Source organism: Pongo abelii, chromosome 11 (genome assembly GCF_028885655.2).
Source record: "Pongo abelii isolate AG06213 chromosome 11, NHGRI_mPonAbe1-v2.0_pri, whole genome shotgun sequence".
NCBI classification, from domain to species: Eukaryota; Metazoa; Chordata; class Mammalia; order Primates; family Hominidae; genus Pongo; species Pongo abelii.
In genome coordinates, this window is record NC_071996.2 from 64,323,806 (window position 1) to 64,350,866 (window position 27,061).

The 27,061-nt window shown below is 34.1% G+C and overlaps 1 protein-coding gene across 8 annotated transcripts in view; it reads left to right on the forward strand.

The window, feature by feature from the left end:
• Positions 1–27,061, forward strand: part of SLC4A10 (solute carrier family 4 member 10) — a 365,731-nt gene that overhangs the window by 221,749 nt on the left and 116,921 nt on the right. For all 8 annotated transcript variants that reach the window (XM_054549397.2, XM_063712834.1, XM_024243567.3 and 5 more), the window contains 3 exons: positions 3,468–3,606; positions 17,896–18,056; positions 25,761–25,949. In XM_054549397.2, coding sequence (XP_054405372.1) covers positions 18,026–18,056; positions 25,761–25,949 — 220 coding nt within the window. In that variant the 5' untranslated portion in view covers positions 3,468–3,606; positions 17,896–18,025. The remainder of the gene's footprint in view (positions 1–3,467; positions 3,607–17,895; positions 18,057–25,760; positions 25,950–27,061) is intronic.

Here is a 27,061-nt window from a genome sequence, read left to right on the forward strand (position 1 = left end):
TCAGGAGTTTGAGACCAGCCTGGCCAACATGGCAAAACCCCATCTCTACTAAAAATACAAAAATTAGCTGGGTGTGGTGGTGCATGCCTGTAATCCCAGCTACTTGGGAGGCTGAGGCAGGAGAATCATTTGAACCTGGGAGGCAGAGGTTGCAGTGACCAGAGATCACACCACTGCACTCCAGTCTGTGTGATAGAGTGAAGAAAGAAAGAAAAGAAAGAGAGAGAGAGAGAGAGAGAGAGACAGAAAGAAAGAAAGAAAGAGAAAGAAAGAAAGAAAGAAAGAAAAGAAAGGAAAGAAAGAAAGGAAAGAAAGAAAAGAAAAGAAAAGAAAGACAGAAAATTCCTGGAAAAAAAACCCCATAAACTTACACACTCAAGAAGCTCAGGTTCCCACAGGATAAATGCTAAAATAAACAAACAAACACCAAAACAAAACCCCAAATCCCAAAATTATTAAAAAGTATCTTAACTAAGCTTCTGAAAACTAAAAACAAAGAAAAGATTCTAATAGTAGCCAGAGAAAAATGGAACAATGATCCCAATGATTGCAGATTTCTCATTAAGAAACATGAAGGCTAAAAGGAAATGGAACAGCATTTGAGAATGCTGAGAGAACATTTAGTCCAGGATTCTATACCCAGTGACATATCCTTTAGGCATGAAGGTTAAATAAAGGCATTCTCAGACTAAGGGAAATTGACATCATACTTACTCATGAAAGACTGTTTTTCCCCTATGACCGGGAACAAAGTAAGCATGGCCACTCTCACCACTGCCAGTTAATATTGTACTGGAATTCTAGCTGGTATAATAATAAATAAATAAATAAAGAGAGAAAGAGTTTGGAAAGGAAAAAATAAAATGGTTCATATTCACATATACATGATCATCTACCTGGAAAATTCCATGGAACCTACAAAAAAAATTAGAAATAATAAGTAAGTTTAATAAGGTTGGAGGATACAAGGTCACATTAAAATAAATCACATTTCTCTACACTAGCATTAAAAATTGGAAACAAATTAAAAAATATAATAGCCTCAAGAAATGAAATATCTAGATATAAATTTAACGAAGCAGGTAGAAGATCTGTGTTCTGGAAATTATAAAACCTGAGAAAATAAATATTTTGAAATGAAAGAAGACCTAAATAAATGAAGATACACATAGTTTCCATGGATTGGAAAAATCTATACAGTTAAGATACTATTCTCCCTAAATTGATCCATAGATTTAGTGCAATATCAATCAAATTCCAAGCAGGAATTTTGTAGATACAGAAAAACTTGTTCTAAAATGTATATTGAAAGGCAAAAAGATTAGAATAGCCAAACAGTTTTGAAAAAGAAGAGCAAAGTTGGGAGACTCATACCATCTGACTTTAAGAATTACTCTAAAGCTACAGTAATCAAAAAAATGTGGTATTGTCAAAGGAACAGAAAAAGCAATGAACTAAATGTTTGTGTTCCCCCAAAACTCATTTGTTGATATTCTAACCCCAATACGATGGTATTAGGAGATTGGGCCTTTGGGGTGAAATTAGGTCATGAGGGTGAAGCCCTTATGATTGGGATTAGTGCCCTTATAAAATGAACCTCAGAGAGCTCTCTTAGCCTTTTCTACCACGTGATATTACAAGGAGAAAACAGCAGTTTGCAACCCAGAATAAGTCCTTCACTAGAACCTAACCATGCTGGCAACCTGATTTCAGACATCCAGGCTTCAGAACTGCAAGAAATAAATTTCTGTTGTTTATAAGCCACTCAGTCTATGGTATTTTGTTATAGTATCCTGGACTGACTGAAATATAGGCCTAGATCAATGGAACATTTTATAAAGTCCAGAAAAACAGTCCAAACAAATATAACTAATTGATTTTTGAAAGAGGCACAAACCATGAAGAATATACTTTTTCTGTGTCTTTTATTTGGGTCTTTTCCATAAATGGTATGATATTGGAACAATTTAACATCCATATGCAAAAAATAAAACCTTGAATTAAATTTCATATCTTATGCCAAAATTAACTCAAAATGGACCATAGCTCCAAGATGTAAAATATACAAAACTTTAGAAGAAAACATAAAAGAAAATCTTTGTGACCTTTAGGCAGAGAGTTTTCAAATTTGATACCAAAACATAATCTATAACACACACACAAAAATTAGAATTTATCAAAATTTAAAACTTTTCCTCAGTGAAAGACACTGCTAAAAGAATATAAAGTCAAACTATAAATGGGGAGAAAAGACAAATGTTGCAAATCATATGTTCAAAAAATGTCATGTATCCAGAATGCATAAAGAAGTCTCAAAACTGGACAGTAAGGAACAGACAACCCAATAAAAATAAGCAAAATGTTTTCATAAACACTTTGCCAGAGAATAAATATGGATGTCAAATAAACTCAGGAAAAATTGTCAACAATAGCCATTATAGAAATGTAAAGTAACACCACAATGAAATACCACTACATAGAATGGCTACAAAACAACTGATAATACCAAGTGCTGGTGAAGATTCAGAACAACTGCAACTCTCTTGCATTGCTCCTGGGAATGCAAAATGGTACAGCCATTCTGGAAAGAGTTTGGCAGTGTCTTATAAAGCTGAATGTAAACTTATCATATGACTAGCAATCCCACTTTTAGGTATTTACCCTAGAGAAATAAAATTTATGTTTATAACAAAGCCTACACAAGAATACTTATAGCAGTTGTATTTATAATTGGGCCAAGCACTAGAAGCCCAAATATCCTCCAGCAGGTGAATGCATAAGCCAAGAGTGGTACATTCCTACAATGGACTGTTACTCAGCTATGAAAAAGAATGAACTACTAATACACACAATGACAGATAAATCTCAAAATCTCAAAGGCATTTGCTAAGTGAATAAAGCCAGTCTCAAAAGGTTATATGCTGTGTTTCCACTTACATGACATTTTGCAAAGGCAAAGCTAGCAGCAGAGAACAGATCAGTGGTTTCTGGGGGCTACAAAAGGGAGGTAGGAATGACTACAAAGGAGGATCACAAGGGAGTTTTTTTGGTGAATAACATTCTGCATAGTTTTAGTATAAATGAATTTTATCATAATCTACTCTTCTGAATATTACCCATAAAATATACCATATATTATGAGAGAAAATGAGTATATGTGTCTGAGAAATAGAAATAGTTTCCATGAGTGTTAAAAATAATCCAAAATAATAATCATATTTTGTTTATTATTTATTATATGTATACATTAATATAATACATTTTACATATTTATTTTCCCAAATTATACTGGACTTCATGTAATGATCAATTTGGTTTTAGTTCCTGAGTTTGATTTGGATGAGTGTTGCAGTGGGGAGCAGGGGAGATGTGAGCTTGGGGTGGTGTTGAATGCAGTGACTGGGACATTTTAAGCTCAGGGTCATGGTAATACATGTTCACGGTAATACATGTCTCTGATTTTTTAGACACCCCATCACAGAGGGTACAGTTTATTCTTGGAACCGAGGATGATGACGAGGAACACATTCCTCATGACCTTTTCACAGAACTGGATGAGATTTGTTGGCGTGAAGGTGAGGATGCTGAGTGGCGAGAAACAGCCAGGTGAGGATTTTTGTTAAAGGGTGAAGGTATACTAAAGAATTTTCATGTTACTAGAAAAAGATTTCTAATGCAACAATTTTGCAAACATCCATGATTGCTGCTGATTTTAGAAGCTGCTCATCTAGCCTGAGCATATCCTATAACGGGATATGGGTCAGAAAGAAATCTGAAGGCAGTAATTACAGTAAACGGTGATGCAGAGCCAGCAACAGCTGCAGTCTTAAAGATAAACAGTAACATAATTTGTGTGTCATCAACAAAACAAAAGAAATCTAAAAGTAGCTTATTTCTATTTTTTCAGCTGCTGGCTTGCACCTAAATTTATGATATTATATGATAACTTGAAAGTGGGCTTTTTTTAAAAGAAAGGGAAAATATTATGATAAGATGCTTTATGTATAGTCCTGGATTTCATGTGCTCTTTCATGAGGATAAAAATAATTTGTAATATGTTTCTAGGATATGCATACATTTAAGCATAGTGGTTTTTTAAAATATCTTTTAAAGTCACTTTTCCTATCATTTGTAATTAAGATTTTTACATTGCTATATGATTGATAGAGTTCTGTAAAGTTGGAATTAAATTTTGTGTTTACTTTTCATTCATCCTTTCTGATTTGCTCAGTTAACAAACATTTGTAGAGTGTCCATTATGTGCCAGGTGCAATTGATATGGCACAACAACAAAAATCTTAGATCTTGCCTTAGGGATCTTGCAGTCTAATTTAGACAAGAAAACAAAGTTGTAAATGCTGTATAATGAAAGCTGTGATACAGGTGTGCACAAGAAACTGTGGGCACACCCAGGGTTGTCATTTACCCACTGTTTCACAAATTTTAATGTGACTACCAATTCCCTGGAATGTTGTTTAAAATGTAGACTTAGTAGGCCTCAGGCATAGAGTCAGACCATGAGGATGTAGTGTAAAAGGTTTTGGGTTTGAGAACCAAACTTTGAGTGGCAGTTATCTAAACCACAAGGTGAAAGAGAGGATCAGGGTAGCTTCCCTGGAGAAGGTGATTCTTGAGCTAGCTCTTGTGAGTTGGGTTGGAGTTAGCTAGGCGGAAAAGCAGAGGGGATAGTATTCTAGGCAGAGATAGCAGGACGTGCTTAAATATATCATTGACACAGGTTTAGTGTTTATTTATTTATTTATTTATTTATTTATTTGTCTGAGACAGAGTCTCACTCTGTCCCCCAGGCTGGAGTGCAGTGGCGAGATCTTGGCTCATTGCAACCTCCGCCTCCCTGGTTCAAGCGATTCTCCTGCCCCAGCCTCCCTAGTAGCTGGGACCACAGGCGTCTGCCACCGCACCCAGCTAATTTTTGTATTTTTAGTAGAGACAGGGTTTCATCATGTTGGCCAGGCTGGTCTCGAACTCCTGACCTCAAGTCATCTACCTGCCTCAGCCTCCCGAAGTGCTGGGATTGCAGGTGTGAGCCACCATGCCCCTGCCGACACAGGTTTTATTGTTTTGTTAGGCTATCTCTTCCATTGTAGGACAGCTTTATTGTTAGAAAGTCTTTATCTTAAGCATATTTATTAGTGGTCCTCAGATTGCAATTGCTGTCTGAAAGCCACAGTAATTCCATTGGATCATGTTAAACTTGTAGCTGCATTTATTCATTGACTTTACTCAGTGTAGAAATAAATGCTCAATTATGAAAATGAATGTTGTGAATAACACTGGCCCAGTTAATTCTTGTTTGATATATTTTCAGTGGTCTTTACAGCTCTCCTTTATTTAAAAAATACTGAAAACGAGACAACCAAAATGGCTATCAACTAGTTTATCCTTATTAACATTTTAAAGTAAATAAAACCAATAACTGCCAGTATTTAAAATTCACAAGGTATAGGATGGCAGAAAAGTAAAAGTACTTCTCTATGCTTATTCAGAGTATCTCTTTTCAAAAGTAATCACTGTTAATCTTTTTTGTGCATCTTTCCCCCCAAATTTAATAGCGAAATCTGCGTGTAAATATATGCCCTTTTAAATTTACACAATAGGGATTATATAATATACAGTGTTCATATCTTATCTTTTTCACTTAATATATTTGGAACATTTTCCATATCAGCAGTTCAAATTTATATCATCTATTCGATGATTGCATTGCATTCAATTATATGGATGAACTTTCATTTATTTATTTATCAGTTAGTCTTAATAGACATTTAGGTTGTTTATTTTTTTCCATAAAAACCACTGCAATGATTGCTCACACAAATATTTTGTCATTATTTTGTAGGTATTTCTGTAAAGTGAATTTCTAACAATGGCAACATATGTAGCAAAGAGAGCAGACATTTTTTACTTTGATAAATACTGTAAACTTACCTTCATAAAATGTTTTTGTAATTTACACTTCTATCAACAGTGTATGAGAGTGCTTATTTCCTCCACATCGTTTCACAGTAAATTATCAAACTGCTTAAAATGTCTTTTCCAGTTTTATAAATAAAACATAAATCTCATTGTTTTCATTTGATTATTCAAATTATTAGTGAGGTTCAACATCTTTTCATATGTTTTTATGTTTTTATTTTTTTCATGTGAACAAACTATTCATTTCCTTTATTTGTTTTATGTCAAATCATTCATCATTTTCTTTATTTGCCTTTTGGAACACTTTAAATTGGTGGCATGTTATTCAGTATGAACTAACCTTTTTAATAAAATAATTTACATAAGTTTCCTCATAATGTTTTGTATTGTAATATTTTAAATATAGACTTAAATTTAAAATAGTTTTTATGTAACCTGGTACATATTAAGATTAAGAGAATTCTACCTTACTTTTTGTCCCAACTGCATCAAAAACTACGTGGTAGTTTTAGAAATATGTAATACATGTGCTCATCTTTTTTATTTGGTGACAGAAAGGGAATATAAGATCATTTTTTCTACAGATTAGTGATATAATGCTTTTTTATGATTTTGATAAGGAAGTTAAAGTGCCTCCCTCCCTGTTTAAGACCAGAAGCATCTGTCTGCCACAAGTTACAAGGAACAGATGTTCCTGCATGACTTGAAGGAAGATCTGGTGATTGTGGTGACTAGACAGCTCTGGTTAGTTAGAGTCTCTTTAACCTATTGCTAAGAAGTATTTTTTTGAAGCATTTCTTTTAGAGTTCCTTCTTTACCCTCATACTACATAATAGAGCTGAAAAGTAAAATTGGAATATATATTTGGGCAAGAGTAACTCACTTATTCTTATAGTGGTTGGTGATTTTTCATCTTACAGATCAAACAGTGACCCATTCATTTTAACCAATAATTTCTTGTAACTTGCCCACTCTCATAAAGCTAGGAGATTGCAGAAGCGATACTAGAATATAGCACTCTCACTTTGTTACAGTTGAGCAGGTAGGTTTTTGTTATGCTCTAATGGCTTAACTCAATAACATGTTTGTCCTAAACCACCAAAATATATTGCTGTTGATTTGTAAAGAATAAAAAGATAATCCATTTAATTATTCACATTCTCTAATATTATTAGATGGACCTATGTTCGTAGCCAAGCTTCTAGAATCTAATGCATGGTATAGCTGTTTGAGCTTCAGGGAGACATCTGATGAGCAATGAAAATAATAACACATATTGAAGGGGAGGGTAGATGAATTTTAACTGAGACACAATGATTCAGGGAAGGGCAGAACATATTTATTGAGGATTTCAAAAAGTAACAGGTTTTAAAGTGGCAGAAGTAATTTTGTTCTGATTGCCTTAATTCATCTAAAAACGCTAATTTTTGTTAATTCATGACTCCATCTGATTTTTCACATGCAATTTAATTCTAGAAAATCATTAGCATCACCATTTAAAGCACTTCTTTCTTTTGATTAGTATTCCAGATGGGATTAATAATTTTCTACCCTCACAGCAGAAACAAAAAGGATATTTTATCAGCTCATTCCACCTGTCACATATCACATCTTGCATAATTTATGCCCACTGTCATTGCCAAGTAAAACTTAAGCAAAGTTTTAGATTTTGAAGCTAAATTTTTGAATCATAATTATTTAATAAATGTTTATAAAAACCAGCTGTTCACTTTTAAAAACCCTAAAAGAAGCCATATGAAGAGACTAATGAAATCAACACAATTACAATGTCCTGCTTATAAATAACATCTAATGTTATTAACAGAAAAGTGAGCAAAGCTACCACAGCTGTGCAATTGTGGCAACAACATGTTTGGCTCACTGTAGTTACCCTTTATAAAAGCTTCCCACAAATAAACTCATAAGAGGCAAAGCAGGGGGTAGCAGTTAGGCTTCTGATACATACATGGCAGAATAGAAAAGGATTATTACATCAAAACAATTTTATTGATGCTGTGAAGGCATTTGATATTCAAAATTAGTAATGGTTTAAGTCATCTGGATTTTTTACTGGAAAATAATGTGGATTAAGAACAGGTGTGAAAATAATATGGATTAAGAACAGTTAATGTCTATAAATACTAGGTTTGGATGCATTTCATTTCCCCTTACGATGACTATAGGTATTCTTTGATTACATGTTACTCTGTAGCTCCACCCCAGCCATGTCCCCCAACTATCCTAAAAGAGGATGTTTTTTTCTTGAGACATCCATTATTTCCCTGAAGGCTATAATTTTGGATGATATAATAACTCCTTTTGGATGATAGACTTACTCTTTTTTTGTTTGGGTGGAATCAGAGGATTAAAAATCTTAGAAAAGTTAAACTGAGTTAGTGAGAATAGAACACCCAGAAAGAGTTAAGTTCTCTAGAAAAAACCTTCTCTAGAAGCACCTAATTGGCAGAATAATTTTATTCTGTATATTTTAATATGAGTATTGTAGAGGAGATTATAATAAACTTAATCCTCAAAGAATTCATGAAACACCTATTTAATGTTGCTTAGTGGAAAGAGACTCCAATGTGCTAATCTTGGATGAAAACAGATCCAGACATAGTGAAGGAAATGAAAATAATCTTCTCAGGGTTTAAATCCGCCCCTCTCCCCCGACAGAAAAGGTCGTGCAATTGGCCAACAGTTTTATTTATTTATTTTTTAGCGTTATCCATCACATCTCATTCATGCTTTGAAACTCTTGTTTGCTTTGGTTTGCTATTCAAACAAATGTCAGCAGAGTTTATTTGAAAACTGGAACAAATTGTAGCACTTTAGGTCATTAACTGCAATCAGGCATTTTGCAACTGACAGTATATTCAGTGATTACAAATCTTGAAACAGTGTCTGGTGTGTTCCCAGATCTGTTCATGTCTATCTTTGAAGAATGAAATGGGATTTAAAAGAACAGAAAAGAGAGATATAGTTATGTATTTATGTGTATGTATTATTTTTAATAGTCTCTTTAACAATATTCATTTAAATATCTCTTAAAGAATTGGCATCATTCTGGAGCTGGCATAGAGCACTGAATCTTGAAATGTTTAGTATCTTTAGTAACTTGATATTTGTAACATGTGGGCACCTTTTTATGGAAAGTACCTTCTGCCTCCTCCTATAATACTCATAAAACCTATGGGTACATCAAACCATCCATGCATATAACTTATATTTGGTCATCTTAACTAACAAACTGTTTGGAACTCCCTGAAGTTCCAAACTCTCTGAAAAGAACTCCATTCTTTTCTCAGAGAATTAAGCCCTCAACTTGAAGAAAATTATTCTAAAGGAAGGAAGAATAATTGGATTTTTTAAAATGTCATTTCAGACACATAAATCACTGGAACGGAATAGAGAACTAAGAAATAGACCAGCACAAGTAAAGCTTACTGATTTTTGACAAAAGACAAAAACTATTAAATGAAGGAAAAATAATCTTTTTGAAAAATAATGTTGGAGCAATTAGACACCTACAGGCAAAAAATTAGCCTTGATAAAAACCTCACCATGTACATAAAAATTAATTCAAAACAGTTTATAGATTTAAATTTGAAACATAAAGCCATGAAATTTTTAGAAGAAAATATAAGATAAAATCTTCAGGACCTAGGGCTAGGTGGCAAGTTTTTAGACATAACACCAAAAGCGCAATTCGTAAAAGGAAATATTTATAGATTGAACTTTACCAAAATTAAAATGTTTGTGCTGTGAAAGATTCTGTTAAGTGGATGAAAAGGCAAGCTACAGACAGAAAGTATTTGTAAACCAGATATTCAACAAAAGTGTTATATGTAGAACATATAAAGAACTCTCAAAGTTCAACAGTATGAAAATAAATCAACTAGAAAAGTGGGCAAAAGGCACAAACAGACATTTTACCAAAGAAGAGATACATATGGCAGATAGCACATGGAAAAATGTTCAGTATCATTAGTCATTAGGAAAATGCAAATTAGAACTGCTCTGAGATATTACTGCATACCTAATAGAATAATAAAAATGAAAAAATAGTCATAATAACAAATGTTGGTGAGCATTTGAAAAAACTGGATCTTTCATACATTGCTGGTGTGAATGTAAAATGGTAGAGCCACTTACGGAAAACAGTTTGACAGTTTCTGATAAAACTAAACATGCATTTACTATATGATCCAGCAATTGGACTCTTGGGCATTTATCCCAGAGAAATGAGAACATGGTCACACAAAGACCTCTGCATGAGTGTTCACAGCAAATTTATTTGTAATGACAAAACCTGCAAACAACCTGAATGTCCCCCATGGGTGACTGATTAAACAAAATGATACATCCATCTTTATAATGGAATATTACTCTGCAATAAAAAGGAACAAACTACTGATACACACAATAACTTGAATGTATATCAAGGGCATTATGCTTAGTAAAAAAGTGTCAATCTCAAAAGGTTGCAAACTATATGATTCCATTTATATAACACCCTCAAAATGACAAAAGTATGGTGATGAAGAATAGATTAGTGGTTTCCAGGGGACAAAAATATAGTGAGGATTGAGAATATAAAGGTGCAGCACAAGGGATTTCTTTTGTGGTGATGGAACAGCTTCATATGCTGATTGTGGTAGAGGTTACATCTATCTATACATGGGATAAAAATGCATAGAATGGAGGCAGGGCATGGTGGCTCATGCCTGTAATCCCAGCACTTTGGGTGGTCAGCTAAGGCAGGAGGATTACTTGAGGCCAGGAGTTCAAGACCAGCCTGGGTAACATAGTGAGACCCCCATCTCTATAAAAAAATACAAAAAAATATCCAGACATAGTACCTGGCTATGTTGTCCCAGCTACTTGGGAGGCTGAGATGGAAGGATCATCTGAGCCTAGGAGGTTGTGGCTGCAGTGAGCTGTGATTGCACCACTGCACTCCAGTCTGGATGACAGAGTGAGACTATGTCTCAAAAAAGTTTTTTTTAATGCATAGAACTACACACATACACACACACACACACACACACACACACACAGAGCAACACACAGAGCCCACATCTTATCAGTATTCTTTCTTTTTTTTTTCCAACTTTTATTTTAGGTTCAAGGGGTATATGTGCAGGGTTGTTTCATGGGTAAACTGTGTGTTACAAGTTTGGTGTACAGATAATTTTGTTAGCTGTTAGGTAGTTTTTCAATCCTCCCACTCCTCCACCTTACCTGATAGATATTTTTTGTCACCCAATAGGTAGTTTTCGATCATCCCACTCTCCACCCTCAACTAGGCCTCAGTGTCTGTTGTTCCCTTCTTTGTGGTCCATGTGTATGCAATGTTTAGCTCCCACTTGTAAGAACATGCAGTATTTGGTTTTCTGTTCCTGCATTAATTCACTTAGGATAATGGCCTCTAGCTCCATTCATGTTGCTGCAAAGGCCATTATCTCATTTTTTATAGCTGCATATTATTGCATGGTGTATATGTACTACATTTTCTTTATACAGTCCACCACTGGTAGGCACATAGGTTGATTCCATGTCTTTGCTATTGTGAATAGTGCTGCAATGAACATACATGTGCATGTGTCTCTATGGTAGAACGATTTATATTCCATTGGTTATATACTGAGTAATAGGACTGCTGGGGCGAATGATAGTTCTGTTTTAAGTTCTTTGAGAAATGTCCAGACTGCTTTCCACAGTGGCTGAACTAATTTACATTCCCACCAGCAATATATAAGCATTCCCCTTTCTCTGCAACCTCGCCAGCTTCTGTTATTTTTTGACTTTTTAGTAATAGCCATTCTGACTGGTTGTGATGGTATCTCATTGTCGTTTTGGTTTACATTTCTGCAATGATTAGTGATACTGAGCATTTTTCATGTGCTGGTTGCTACTTGTATTAGTATGTCTTCTTTTGAGAAGTGTCTGTTAATGTCTTTTGCCCACTTTTTAAATAGGGTTGTTTGTTTTTTGCTTGTTGATTTATTTGAGTTCCTTAAAGATTCTGGATATTAGACCTTAGTCAGATGCATAGTTTACAAACATTTTCTCCTACTCTGTAGGTTGTTTACTCTGTTGATAGTTTCTTTTGCTGTGCAAAAGCTCTTTAGGTCAATTAAATTCCATTTGTCAATTTTTGTTTTTGTTGCAATTGCTTTTGACATCTTCATCATGAATTCTTTTCTTTGGCTGATGTCCAGAATGGTATTTCCTGGATTTTCTTCTAGAGTTTTTATAATTTTTGCCCTTACATTTAAGTCTTTAATTCATCTTGAGTTGACTTTTGTATATGGTGAAATGTAGGGGTCCAGTTTCAGTCTTCTGCATATGGCTAGCCAGTTATCCCAGCAGCATTTATTGAGTAGGGAGTCCTTTCCTCATTGCTTATTTTTATTGGCTTTGTTGAAGGTCAGATTGTTCTACATACGCGGCTCTATTTCTGGGTTCTTTAATCTGTTCCGTTGGTCTATGTGTCTGTTTTTATACTGGTACCATGCTGTTTTGGTTACTGTAGCCTTGTAGTATAGTTTGAAGTCAGGTAGTGTGATGCCCCAACTTCATTCTTTTTGTTCAGGATCACTTTGGCTATTTGGGATCTTTTTTGGTTCCATATGAATTTTAGAATTTTTTCTAATTTTGTAAAAATGCGTACTTTTTTTCTAATTTTGTAAAAATGTTATTGGTAGGTTGATAGGAATAGCATTGAATCTGTAAATTGCTTTGGGCAGTATGCCATTTTAATTTTGATTTTTTTCCTATCCACGAGCATGGAATGTTTTTCCATTTGTTTGTGTCATCTCTGATTTATTTCAGCAGTGTCTTGGAATTCTTGTTGCAGAGATCTTTTACGTCCCTGTTTAGTTGTATTCCTAGGTATTTTATGATTTTCATGGCTATTGTGAATGGGATTGCATTCTTGATTTAGCTCTCCGCTTGAATGTTATTGGTGTATATAAACATATACCATTTGCATATTGATTTTTGTATCCTAAAACTTTGATGAACTTGTTTAGCAGATCTAGGAGCCTCAGGCAGAGATTATGGGTTTCCTAGGTATAGTATCATATCATCTGCCAAGAGAGATGGTTAGACTTCCTCTTTCTCTATCTGGATGCCTTTTTTTTTTTTATTCTTTTCTGCTTCTCTGGTTAGGACTTCCAGGACTTATGCTGAATAAGAGTGGTGAGAGTGGGCATACTTGTCTTGTACCAGTTTTCAAGGAGAATGCTTTCAGCTTTTGCCCATTCAGTATGATGTTGGCTGTAGGTCTGTTGTAGATAACACTTATTATTTTGAGGTGTACACCTTCAATGCCTAGTTTTTTGAGGGTTTCAAACATGAAGGGATGTTTAATTTTATCAAAATCCTTTCTGCATCTTCTGAGATGATCATGTGGTTTTTGTTTTTAGTTCTGTTTATGTAATAAATAACATTTATTGATTTGCATATGTTGAACCAAACTTGCATCCCAGGAATAAAGCCTATTTGATCATGGTGGATTAGCTTTTTGATGGGCTGCTGGATTTGTTTTGCTAGTATTTTGTGGAGGATTTTTGCATCTATGTTCATCAGGGATATTGGTCTGAAGATTTTTTGTTGTGTATCTGCCTGGTTTTAGTATGAGAATGATGCTGTCCTTATAGAATGAATTGGAGAGGAGCCCCTCCTCCTTGTTTTTTGGAATAGTTTCAGTATCCGTTCTTCTTTACACATCTGGTAGAATTTGGCTGTGACTCCATCTGATCCAAGGCTTTTTTTCTGGTTGATAGGTTTTTTTATTACTGATTCAAGTTTGGAATTCATTATTGGTGTGTTCATGGTTTCAATTTCTTTCTGGTTAGGTACAGGGCTCACACCTCTAATTCCAGCACTTTGGGAGGTTGAGGTGGGTGGATCACTTGAGCCCAGACATTTGAGACCAGCTTGGCCAAAATGGCAAAACCCTGTCTCTACTAAAAACACACAAAAATTAGTTAGACACGGTGGTGTGTGCCTGTAGTCCCAGCTACTTGTGACGTGAGGCAGGAGAATCACTTGGGTGGAGGAACAGAGGTTGCAGTGAGCCAAGATCGTGCCACTGCACTCCAGTCTGGGTGACAGAGCAAGACTCTGTCTCAATAAAAAATAAAATAAAATAAAATAAAATAAAATAAAATAAAATAAAATAAAATATTTATTTCTGGTTTAATCTTGGGCGGTTGTATATTTCCAGGAATTTATCCATTTCTTCTAGTTTTCTAGTTTGTGAGCACAGAGGTGTTCATAATAGTCTCAGGGTTTTTGTGTTTCTGTCGGGTTAGTAGTAATGTCTCCTTTGTTTTCTGATTGTGTTTATTTTTATCTTCTCCCTTTTAAAAAATTAGTATAGCTAGTAGTATATCAATGTTATTTATTCTTTCAAAGAGCCAAGTCTTGGTTTTGTTGATCTTTTGTGTGATTTTTCTCATCTCCATTTTATTCTGTTCAGCTATATTTTGGTTATTTCTTTTCTTCTGTTATATTTGGGATTGGTTGGCTTTTGTTTTTCAAATTCCTTCAAGTGTAATGTTAGGTTGTTAACTTCAGATGTAAGTTTTTTTTTTATGTCGACATTTAGCAGTATAAACTTTCCTCTCAACACTGCTTTTGCTGTGTCCCAGAGATTCTAGTATGTTGTATCTTTGTTTTCATTAGTTTCAAGGAATTTCTTGGTTTCTACCTTTACTTCATTGTTTACCCAAATCATTCAGGAGCAGGTTGTTTAGTTTCCATGTAATTGTGTGGTTTTGAGAGATCTTCTTGATATTGATTTATATTTTTATTGCATTGTGTTCTGAGAGTATGTTTGGTATGATTTTGGTTTTTTTTAATTTGTTGAGAATTGCTTTATGGCTAAGTATGTGGTCAATTTTAGAATATGTGCCATGTGCAGATGAAAATAATGTATATTCTGTTTTTGTTGGGTGGAGTGTTCTGTAGATGTCTGTTAGGTTCATTTGGTCAAGTGTTAAGTTTAGGTCCCAAATATCTCTTGTTAGTATTCTGCCTCAGTGATCTGTCCAATACCATCAGTAGGGTGTTGAAGTCTTCCACGATTATATTGCCATTATCTAAATCTCTTCATAAGTCTCTGAGAACTTGTTTTATGAATCTAGGTGTTCCAGTATTGGGTGCATATATATTTAGGATGGTTAAGTCTTCTTGTTTAATTGAACACTTTATTTTTATGTAATCCTCTTCTTTCTACTTTTTGAATGTTTTTGGTTTAAAGTCATTTTTTTCTGAAATAAAAACAGCAACCCCTTTTTAGCATTCTTAAAATTTAAAATTTTACTTTCAAAGGAGCCAAGATGAAATGATTTAGATGCTTTGTCACTTATTTAGTCATCTTCACTGTTATCCAGAAGTAAATTTTAACTATAAATTTTATTATAAGAAAGGGTTTTATCATTCTATATAGATCAAGAGGCCCAGGAGTATTTTAAAAGTGAATTTGTTATTAATGTTATTACAGCTTACAAACAATATTATTGTATGGGTAAGTTTATAGAGTTACACTTAAGTAGTTAAGAAACAATATGATTTTTTAGTAATGTACGAAGACTTTTCAGGATTTTGTACTTGAGTATAATTTTTGGAGATTACATTTAATTTAATTAATTTATTTGTTCTTTTGAGGCAGGATCTCACTCTATCACCCAAGCTAGAGTGTAGTGGCATTATCATGGCTCACTGCAGCCTCGATCTCCTGGGCTCAAGCAATCCTGCCATCTTAGCCTTCTGAGCAGCTGGGACTACAGGCATGCACTTCCACACCTGGTTAACATTTTTTATTTCCTGTAGAGACATCATCTCGCTGTTACCCATCGCCTCACTGTTACAACATTTCAGAATCAATTTTATAAACAGGGATGACAGAAAGTACCATAGTTCTAGAAACCTTAATTGAGGACATTTTCCATAGAGAAAAACCTGTATTTCCTTAAATAGCATTACACCCTTTTAAAACTGTAGGTTTCCTTTACCGCCAAATAGACTAGAAAGTAAATTTCCAATTTAACAAAGTTCTTCAGTCAAAATAACACCAGCATACATGCTATTATATAGTCTCCCTTCCTTTTGCTCTTTTTATCTGAAATCCACAGCATATGTCAGTAGATTATAATTTAATTAGGAGATTTAATAAAAGTTGTATCCACTCCCCTGATGCCACTTCCTTATGGAAAGTTTCATTATAGCCCTTCCACAGAATAGTATGTTTGAGTCTTATTCACAAAGGAAAACCATCTATTTTTATCTAGCATAGTAGGCAATAAAGAAAACAAATTGGAATAATATAAAAGAAAAAGTGAGAACAAAGAACATTTTGCAACTTAAGATTGGCTCCAGACATGGATGAAAATTAAATGTTAAATCAGTTGTTTCTGCTATAAGCATTAGCATAAGATCTTTGAACTGAAAAGGACTATAAATTCAATTCAAAGTATTGTATTATGGTGGGAAATGGGAACAGACTCTGGAGAAAAACAAAATTAAAAAAAAAACTTAGAGTTGGATCCTGGCTTGACAAGGTCACTGGCTAGGTGATCTTTGGAAAATTATTTAATGTGTTTAATTTGTCTCATCATTTTACCTGTGAGAAAACTGACCCAGAGAAGTTAAAAGACTTTCCTTTTATTACATGGTGGTTTAGCTGTATAGAAAAAATATAAATTTCTTTTTATTCTCAACAAGGCGAAGACACTTTATATAATACTATTCCATTAAAATGTTTGCCAAGAGGTTGCTCCTTTGTGATATTGAAATCATAATGTGACTATGGCCTTAGTTTCATATCTGACAAGAAATAGTACTTTATATTTATTAAAATCATATTTACTTTCACATTAACCATTCTGACTGGCTCTTTTGGTTATTTACTTTTGGCTAATCCACTTGATTCCCTAACTAGTTACTCCCACATATTTGTTGTGTGTTGAAGTTGGATCATTTTATTACACAAAATAGTAATATCATATAGAGGATTTGAATGATATTGCTTGGAGAGAGAAATTGTGGTCAAAAATGACTAAGGAGAAAAGGAATGAGGGAAATGGTGGAGATGGATGTAGGCAAGATTTAGGCTAAGGTTCATTAGAAATGGTGAAACTAAATTTGTCATCTATTAGGATTAGAGACCAAAATCCTAAACGGATAAGAATTAAGTGGCTTGCGCCAGAGCAATAAAATCATTGGTTTCTCTTTATCTGTTCCATTTATCTTGCTTATAGACAATCTAGGTATTACTATTCATTTCAGTCCAAGAAGACAGTGGTCTCCTGTTTGACATCATGACATCAAGTTTCTTCTCTGATTATCCATCCTGGCAGAAACACCCAGGGATGGGGTCTGAGCTCAATTCTCACATATTCAGTCCCTAGGAAGTTACTGCTATCACTAGCTTTCATCCAAGCAAGCCTAACAAGGATTTTTCCTATACAACAGGCCCCAAATTATGCTAGCCTCCCTCAAGATCTTATAAGAAAATTATCGAGAGACTAAAATATTCAGGTTTAAGACCTCCCACTAAGGAAAAATAAGTATTCTTTCATTTTCTTTTTTCAATTACCATTAACTTTCCATGAAGTATATACTCTTTATTAGTGCTACATAAGATTTGCTGTGACCACTGGTTAAACACTTATATTTAAATGTTTCTTCAGAGTTAGACAAGTTAACAAAATAACATGAGTTTTCCTTTTTTTCAATTATTTTTTTAATTGCAAAAAGAATATGAGTTAAATGGAATTAAAATGAAATAAGCCAAATGGCTTAGACTAGCTTTTATATACTTCCAAAACCTACAAACCAAGACACAATATGGCTATTTTTCTATTTCAACCTTTTATTTTTGGGATAAAGAATCATTCGCCTACAATATAATATAAACTGTGCTGATAATATTTGTTTGTGTAGGTGGTTGAAGTTTGAAGAAGATGTGGAAGATGGAGGAGAAAGGTGGAGCAAGCCTTATGTGGCTACTCTTTCATTGCACAGCTTGTTTGAGTTGAGAAGTTGTATTCTGAATGGAACTGTGTTGCTGGACATGCATGCCAACACTTTAGAAGAAATTGCAGGTATATCTTTTCTCCCTTAGTGTATTTTATAGGTACAGCTACTTTTTTGTTACTCTCTTTTCCTTATAATTCAATATACGTATGAACTTTGGAAAACTAATTCTCATAATCACTGCATGAGGCCTTAAAAGTCATTTTCTTTTACCCTGTTATTTGAGATAAAAGAAGTTGAATCTCAGAGAAATATGCTCTAGTTTGGCAGTGCCAAGTCTAGGACAAGAACCTAGATATCTTGATTCCCATTCACCATTTATTTTCATTATCATATTTAGACTCTCACCATTAGAAAATTAAAGGAAAAAACCTTAGAGCTAGATACTTATTTTCAATATTCAAACATATGAAATAACCAAATGAAAAAATTTCAATAAACAGGAAAATGTTGGTTTAGAATGGATACAGAAAAGTACGGCCATTTATTTTAAACATAATTAAAACCCTTGAATTCCAGAGGAAGCCAAGTAATACAGTTAGGATTCGTTTTGTAATTCAATACTATAACCTGATGAATGATTAGTATTAGAATTCAATGATATCTTATAATACAGACAGGTATATTTAGGAAATGTTATTATTACAGAAATTGAGTCAAAGAACTTCTGTATCTTTTGACCAGAAGACAAACATATTTTAGTAAAAACAAAATAATACAAAAACACAGAAATGAGTTTTGAAAGAGTATAAATGAAATAATTGATGGAGGTTTTAAAAATACAAACAAACAAAAGAGGCAGTTTAAAAATTATTAGTTTGGGAAAAAATAAAATTCATTCCATATGATATGTATTTGTGAAGTGAAAAGACTTAATATCTTAATTATATTGTAGAAATGAAAAATAAACTATATGTGTGTTTTTAATCATATATATGAGAATAATATATTAGAAAAATAACATATCTACTTTAATCTGCAGAACAGCCCCAAGAAGTAGATGTCATTCTCATTTTCCAGTCAGAAAATAGAAACTCTAAAATAGTCATGGCCTAGATTTCACCCAAGGGCCCCTGACTTTAAGCCTAGTGTTTTTTCTATTACATTACAACTGCTGTCTGAAGAAAAATAAATGTCTTGAAGTGAATGTCACCCAAATTTTGATGGCACATTTATCACCTTAAAAATTATTGATTTAGTAGTCATTGGTGCTGATAGGCATTGCAGTATGTGAGAAAAGAAAAGTAAGTACTGAAAGATACTTTGGCTTGAAATATTAAGCAAAAACTCCAAAAATACTAAAACACACACACACACACCACTGCCCCAAACAGGAAAGATAAGTGGTCCTCTTCTGTTTCATGTAACACCTGTAAAGAGATTATTCTTTAAGTTACATAGCTAGAGCCTGAAAGACGTTATAAAGTTAAACATATATGTATAATTTTCAGAAATATCCAGGCTACTGTAGCTGCACTAAATCAAGAGAAAATAGAGAAAATGATTAACTCAGAAATAAGCAAACTCCCTAAGAATGCCGAAATAGTTAGCTATCCAGCTCAATTTCTTAGCTTTACATTATATGGTCTTGCTAATACCCAATAAACATTTTTATATTTTAATTAGGAATGAAACAGTGGGCTTTTCACAGTACTTTGAAGTATGGGAAGCTCTTAAGTTTGTAATTACCTTTTTAATGCTCAAACCTGGTTCTTGGTGTTATTATTGTTATCCTTATTTAATAAAGAAAGAAACTAAGATTTAAAAGGTTAAAGTCCTTGCTCTAAGGGGTTTATTCTGCTGCTTAAATCGATGATGGCGCTATCTTTAAAAATAGATTAATCCAAATACATTTTGAAATGGGAAACAAAACTGTCACATTCTACCACCTGGTAAAATTAGCCTCAGAACATACCCTTTATACTTTACCGGTCTTCACATTTCTTAAATTATGTAATTTCTAATGCTTTCCTCAGAAAGTTATTCCTATGAAGAAATTTTCTCCCAGTAATTTCACTAAAGCACTTCATCACTTTAGTTCACTTTCATTGTCCAAAATTATGCGACTTTTTCCTAACTCTGTCCCTGTTTCCCAAGCTAAATTCTGTAGAATAAGTGAAGGTTAACTGGGTTAAATCTGGCCTTTTCAAGCAAATTACATTCTCTAAGTCTATCCTTACAGTGAAAGTAGTTCAGTTGATGTCTTGATACCCTAAATAGCTTTTTAGTATTCTTTCTGCTCTTCTAATTAGTGTGTATCTTTCTGACTTTGAAGTAGCCCAACCTGAATGTCCCATTTTTCAGTGTAGAACAGCCTGTAAAATGACATTTAGAATATGTCAGTGGTTTAATGCTAACATCACAAAGAAAAATATGATTACAAATATTTGTGTTGATCATTATTACCTTAGATTCCTTTACTGTCATTACTGAGAAGAGATTTCCTCTCATTGATAACTATAATTTGACTAAATTTAAAAGTTACTTATTTATCCCCTCAATATAATCTCATTAAAATATTTTCTCTCTATAGTTTGTAATTATTTTCTTATTTTTTACTTCTCCTATTTTCATTTTATAAAAATTGAGCTGCATTACTAAGTTTGTAATAAATAAACATGCTTTCCATTTTTAAGACTTCTAACTTTGCAAAGTATTTTCACATAATTATGTTTTATTATCATAGCAATGTATAAAGTAGGAAAGAGACTATTTCACCATAAACAGATAAATAGAAAGTTCTTTATCAAAGTTGACCTTTGCAGAAATGGAAATAATTTTTTTATTAACCTATAATCATAATTTTGGGGGATGGGGTCTCACTATGTTGCCCAGGCTGGTCTTGAACTCCTGGGTTCAATCGATCTACCTGCCTCAGCTTCCCAAAGTGCTAGAATAACAGGCATGAGTCACTGTGCCCAACCATAATTTTTGTTTTATTCTGTTTCATGATCATTTGTGGCCATAGTGATTAACAATCAGCTCTGAGACTTTTTCCTCAGCTCTTATTTATCATGATTTTTTTCTGTTAGCCATAATTCACATACATTAGTCACTACTTTCAGTTTTACAAAAGCTAAGTGTAAGAGTTTACCTTTAAGGGTTCTAATCCCTAGTACTTTGTGAATAGACAGGCTTTGCAGTATTGATGTTTTTCAGACATTTCCTACTAGATGAATATGACCCAGATATTGTTTTGTAATGATCAAGGATTTTTATATCAATGTTTTGATATGTTTTTAACAGACTCGGATAATTCCTTAAGAGATTTTTGTAGACTTAGTAGCAGAAAATCCCATTTGTATCTGGCAGATCTGTCAAGAATTTCTGATATAATTAAAGTAGGATTTTCTTTTGGCTAAAGTTAATTTAAAATATATCTGTTTCCCAATGTTTCAGGAAACTCAATAAATTTCAACTTTATCCTTCAAAATAGTACTTAACCTTTTCAAATCCAAAATTCTCCAGATATATCTTCTTACCACAATTTACTCTGATATGGAGATTAATTGTATTGAATATGCTTCTGAATTATATTCATATAAATTACAGGGAATTTTATGGCCTATGTTAATCTCTTTGAAATTAAGCATTATAAAGATTAATGATGGAAATATCCTCTCTGCAGTGTGTGTATACTTTAACCTAATTCTGTCAATGAGAGTTAGGAAGAAATTAAAACCAAACCAAAGTTGGTACCATGGACAGATTATCAATCATAGCTCCCAACTCATTTAAACAACCTTTGTTGTTTAAAATCTTCCATTGAAAGAAGAATCTACAGTTTGCTCCACTGAATGTAATCTGTAGAGTTGGGAGTATAGGAATAACCATATATTTTTTAACATGCCTATACTGTGACAGTCCTTGGTCTGAAAAGTAAGTATTCTATTATAGTTTACGTCTTTAGTACACACATCCCTGTTAGTGCTGGCAACCAAACCACAGAATTTAGGAACTTCATATCATATTCCCCCCCCACCTCTCCCAATATCTTTTAAAGTTAAGACAATGGGTTTTCAAAGCATTGATATGATCATCTTCAAAAAGGCAGAGATTTATATAGAATCTGCAATATGTCATAACCTCTAGGGGCTTTCATTCAAGATACATTATGATAAAATAGTTACCTGATAGGATGAAAAACAATTTTTCATTTTTCTGAGGCCTTTTTCCACAAGTGCTACTAGTTTTTCTTTTCTTTTCTTTTCTTTTTTTTTTTTTTAGAAGAAGTCTCGCTCGGTCGGCAGGCTGGAGTGCAGTGGTGCGATCTCAGCTCACTGCACCCTCCGCCTCCTGGGTTCAAGCAATTCTCCCGCCTCAATCTCCTGAGTACCTGGGACTGCAGGCACACGGCACCATGCCCAGCTAATTTTTTTGTATTTTTAGTAGAGATGGGGATTCACCATGTTGTCCAAGATGGTCTCAAAGTGCTACTAGTTTTTCTAGAGTCTGCTTAGTGTTAGCAGAGTGTGACCTATCTATTTGTCCTTTTTGTCTTTTTTTTTTTTTTTTTTTTTTTGAGGCGGAGTCTTGCTCTGTCTCCCAGGCTGGAGAGTGCAGTGGCGCAATCTCGGCTCACTGCAAGCTCCGCCTCCCTGGTTCACGCCATTCCCCTGCCTCAACCTCCCGAGTAGCTGGGACTACAGGCGCCCGCCACCACGCCCGGCTGATTTTTTGTATTTTTAGTAGAGACGGGGTTTCACCGTGTTAGCCAGGATGGTCTCCATCCCCTGACCTCGTGATCCGCCTACTCGGCCTTCCAAAGTGCTGGGATTACAGGCGTGAGCCAACGCGCCTTTTTTCTTATCACCCAGATTCTGGGGCAGAATAGACTGTATTATGTAGGCATAATAGCTTGCTGAGATTGCAGGACTTCACTCTGGACCCAAAGTCATTATGGTCCGTTATTCTTTCACACTTTTCAAGTTAATACTAATATGTATTGTAGTGGTGAAAAGAACAATGTAAGTGATTACTAATTCAGATTCCCTTTGGTACTTAAATCTCACTCTAGTATAAATTATATTCTTAAGCAAAATGAGTAATTTTTTCTGGACAAGTAAGATATAATTTGATACAGTTATACTTTGGAGAAGTTTGCTGTGTATTTCTCTGTAACTAATGAACAGATGAGTGTGTTTTTTAGTATTTACTTTTCCTTACGTAACTGTTTCACATAAAAATCTTATCTTTGAAAAACTGTGAAGATAGTGACCTATGGCTTTTTTAGTGTTCGAGCCTGGAAACATTGTGCTTTAATAGAAATTAAAAATCATAAACATATGTAGGGTTTATTATGTGATTACTTTTGATTCTGACTAGAATATTGAACTAGGAATTCATATCATGGCTTATATTTGGAAATGCTTTACAATACTATCATATTGGTATTCTAATAACCTACTTTACAACTTCCATTATGAAGTATATGCATATTTTATATACATTTTTCCATCTTAGCAAGGTTTCAGTGTAATGTCATATACGTTGACAATTTATTATTTCCTTTATTTCAGATTAACCCAGGGGTATTATAACTACTGATCTCCAAAGAACTGAAAAATAGATTTAAATATTATTCTATAGTATCATACATTTTCAGAATTGGAAGGGACCTTTGAGGTAATTATAGTGGCTGACTTTCAAACATTCCAGGTATATATTATGGATGACTTCCAAATATTCTTTCTACCTCTTTCCATTGTAAACACAAAAATGATAGAGCACACTATATCCCATGTGCCACATATGGCCGACTGCCTGATTTTGTAGGACATTTGAGCTAAGAATGGTGATTATATTTTAAATGGTTGAAAAATAATAAAAAAGAAGTTAATATGTTTTGATGTGAATATTATATGAAATTCAAGTTTCATCATCCATAAAAAAGTTTCATTGGAGCATAACCAGGCTTATTTGTGTACATGTTGCCTGTGGCTGCTTTCTTGCTACAAAGGCAAAATTCAGTATTTCTGACAGAGATCATATGGCCTACAATGCCTAAAATATTCGTTATCTGGCTCTGGACAAAAAGAGCTTGTCTATCTCTGGTTTAGAGAATTAACTCTAGAGTGAAACGCAGTTCTTGATTAGCCTGTCAGTCATATGAATACCATCTCCTTTGCCAGTGATTGGTTCAAGATGGGCAGGGCTATGTCAGTCAGACTTAGGATAATTTTTCCTGGCCAGGTGAAAAATAACTCATCTAAGAGAAAGTTACAAAAAATATATATATTTCTCACTGGATATGAACAAAAATATATATTTCCTTGTTGCTGCTGGAAGCCACCTTATGACCATAAGGAAAATCAGCCTGAGGTTAAAGCTTACCCTAGAGGAGGAAGAAGTTAACAAAATCACAGAGAAGCAGAATTAGAGCCAACCTAACTTTGCTCTTTGTATTATGTGAGCCAATAAAATTGTTTTAGGTAGTTTAATTTGGGTTTTATGCTATTAATAAGCCCAGCTTTGTCTCTACTTGATAAGCTGTTACAAAATATGGATATACTGAAACCACCACAAATTTCAAACCAGGAACCCATAATCTACATAATGAAAATTACAAAGAAAATCTTGTTCTGGGAAATATTTACTGATAGCCTCAATATTCTAATCAGTGCATCAGGTGCCTTATGTCATTAGTCTTGGCACCAATATATGATATAGATATTATTATCTCCATTTTACAAATAAGGACACTTAGGTTATTCAACTTTGCAAAGTTGTCTAGCTAGAATGTCATAAAGTGGCCCAAATCTGTCCTCTAGTTCATTTCTGTTTCACACTGAAGGAAAACATTGTTGGTAAGGGAGCATTCTGCTAACTTTGAAACCTTTATTGTACTCAAAAAGGCAGTGGAAGGCAGCTCATTGTGATCTGCTTACATAAGATGTTAATGCCTAAAAAACAATTAGAGTTAATATTTGATAATCAGAAAGCAGATTAATTACACAAACATCCATTGATGTGATCTTTATATCACTAAGAAACTTAAAATACCTTTACTTGTCTACTTTATTGACATTTTTGATACTATGTATGGTAAATAATCTGCTTAATTATAGACTTCTGAAATCTCACCTTCCAGTCTTTGTTTTGCAGGTATAGAATATCTTTTTAATCTAACATTCTCAAGGGAGTGTGTTTCCAGCAAAGTTTGAGAAAGGGCTGATTTTCTATCCATATGAAACAGAATTGTTTACTCTCCAAATTCAGTAACTATATCACTTCATAGGCCTCTTTGCATCTTCACAGCTAGACTTTTGTTCACTTAATGAGGAAACAAGGAAATTAGTCTGTACTAGAAAATTGGAAAAATATTAAAATATAAGTATAAAACCAATTTTCAAATTCAAACACATTATGAATTGTGAATTCAAACACATTATGAATTTTCAAATTCAAACACATTATGAATTTTGATATTATCTCTACAGCTATTCCTCCCATCAGTGTGAATAATGAAGAAATAAAGAACTTTCTTCTCAATGCAACTATTCCCATTTGAAAAATAATACTTCATAAGAACTATATATTTAAAATAGAATGGTTTATAATGAAAATTTGCCCAAATCTTTCTTGTGCAACATTTCTACAATGGAAGATATATTTCCATTTATAACACCATGCTTAGAGATTTTTTAAAGAAGTTATTTCTGTTTCAAGATGAATAATATTGTTTAGGGCTTGCATATTTGGACTCTGGTTCACAGCTGGCACACGTTCTAGAGGAAAGCTGTGCTTATCTTCTTCCGGCCTTTTCTCTTCAGATATGGTTCTTGACCAGCAAGTGAGCTCAGGTCAGCTGAATGAAGATGTACGCCACAGGGTCCATGAGGCATTGATGAAACAGCATCATCATCAGAATCAGAAAAAACTCACCAACAGGATTCCCATTGTTCGTTCCTTTGCTGATATTGGCAAGAAACAGTCAGAACCAAATTCCATGGACAAAAATGGTAAATGTTTGTTTATTGTGCTATTTATGTCTACTATAGGTCTCTGACATATCAAAGCACTTCTAAATCTTTTAAAACTTGTTTTATTTGAAAATGATTTTCTGAAATTCTGATTATTGTAGAATTCTTTTCACATGAATATATATTCTTATTACCAAGCATCAAATTGTAAAAATTTTAGAAAAGAACTTAAGTTTCCTGAAAGGTTCAGGAAAAAATGCAAAGAAAACTAATATTTAATAAAAAAAACTTTTAGATTCGGCTGCAGAAAACACAACCAGAGCATCTGTGGCATACCAAATAAGGTCCTAGTCTCTGTCCTGTATCTTAAAAATGTAATGCAGGGCTTTGACTTATGCCATAGATGGTCTTTTAGTTTAAAGGAATCATGATCATCATCTAGTGTTTGTGGAAAAAAGATATTGGTTTCATGTTGCTCATAGTTAACAAATTCCATTACAGAAAATGATTGAAAAGACCAGCCAGTGCATTGTTTGTGGCTTTACATACATTATGGCTGATTCCGGTTCAAGGGCTCATTGCTGTTTGTAATGCAGCATCTTCAACATCCATGGAGCCACCCCACTTACCATCTTCATAAACCAACATAGATGACCACCATTGTTTCCTAGCAATCGACTTACTATGATTTATGCTTCAGACTATTTTGTCGTTCCTGTATTTTTTGTTCTCTCCTTGCATTTATTTAACCCCCCATCATTTGCAATAAGGAAGTTGCTTAGGAATCTCCTGTTATCATCCATCCTTTCTATTAGTCTCATGAAAGAAAATGAAGTTACCTTGAAGATGATATGAATTTGTTAAACTTCTATAAGCTTTACAAGTTTCCAATTCTAGGCCGGGCACAGTGGCTCACGCCTGTAATCCGAGCACTTTGGGAGGCCGAGGCGGGCGGATCACGAGGTCAGGATATCGAGACCATCCTGGCTAACACGGTGAAACCCCGTCTCTACTAAAAACACAAAAAAATTAGCCGGGCGTGGTGGCGGGCGCCTGTAGTCCCAGCTACTCTGGAGACTGAGGCAGGAGAATGGCGTGAACCCGGGTGGCGGAGATTGCAGTGAGCCGAGATCGCGCCGCTGCACTCCAGC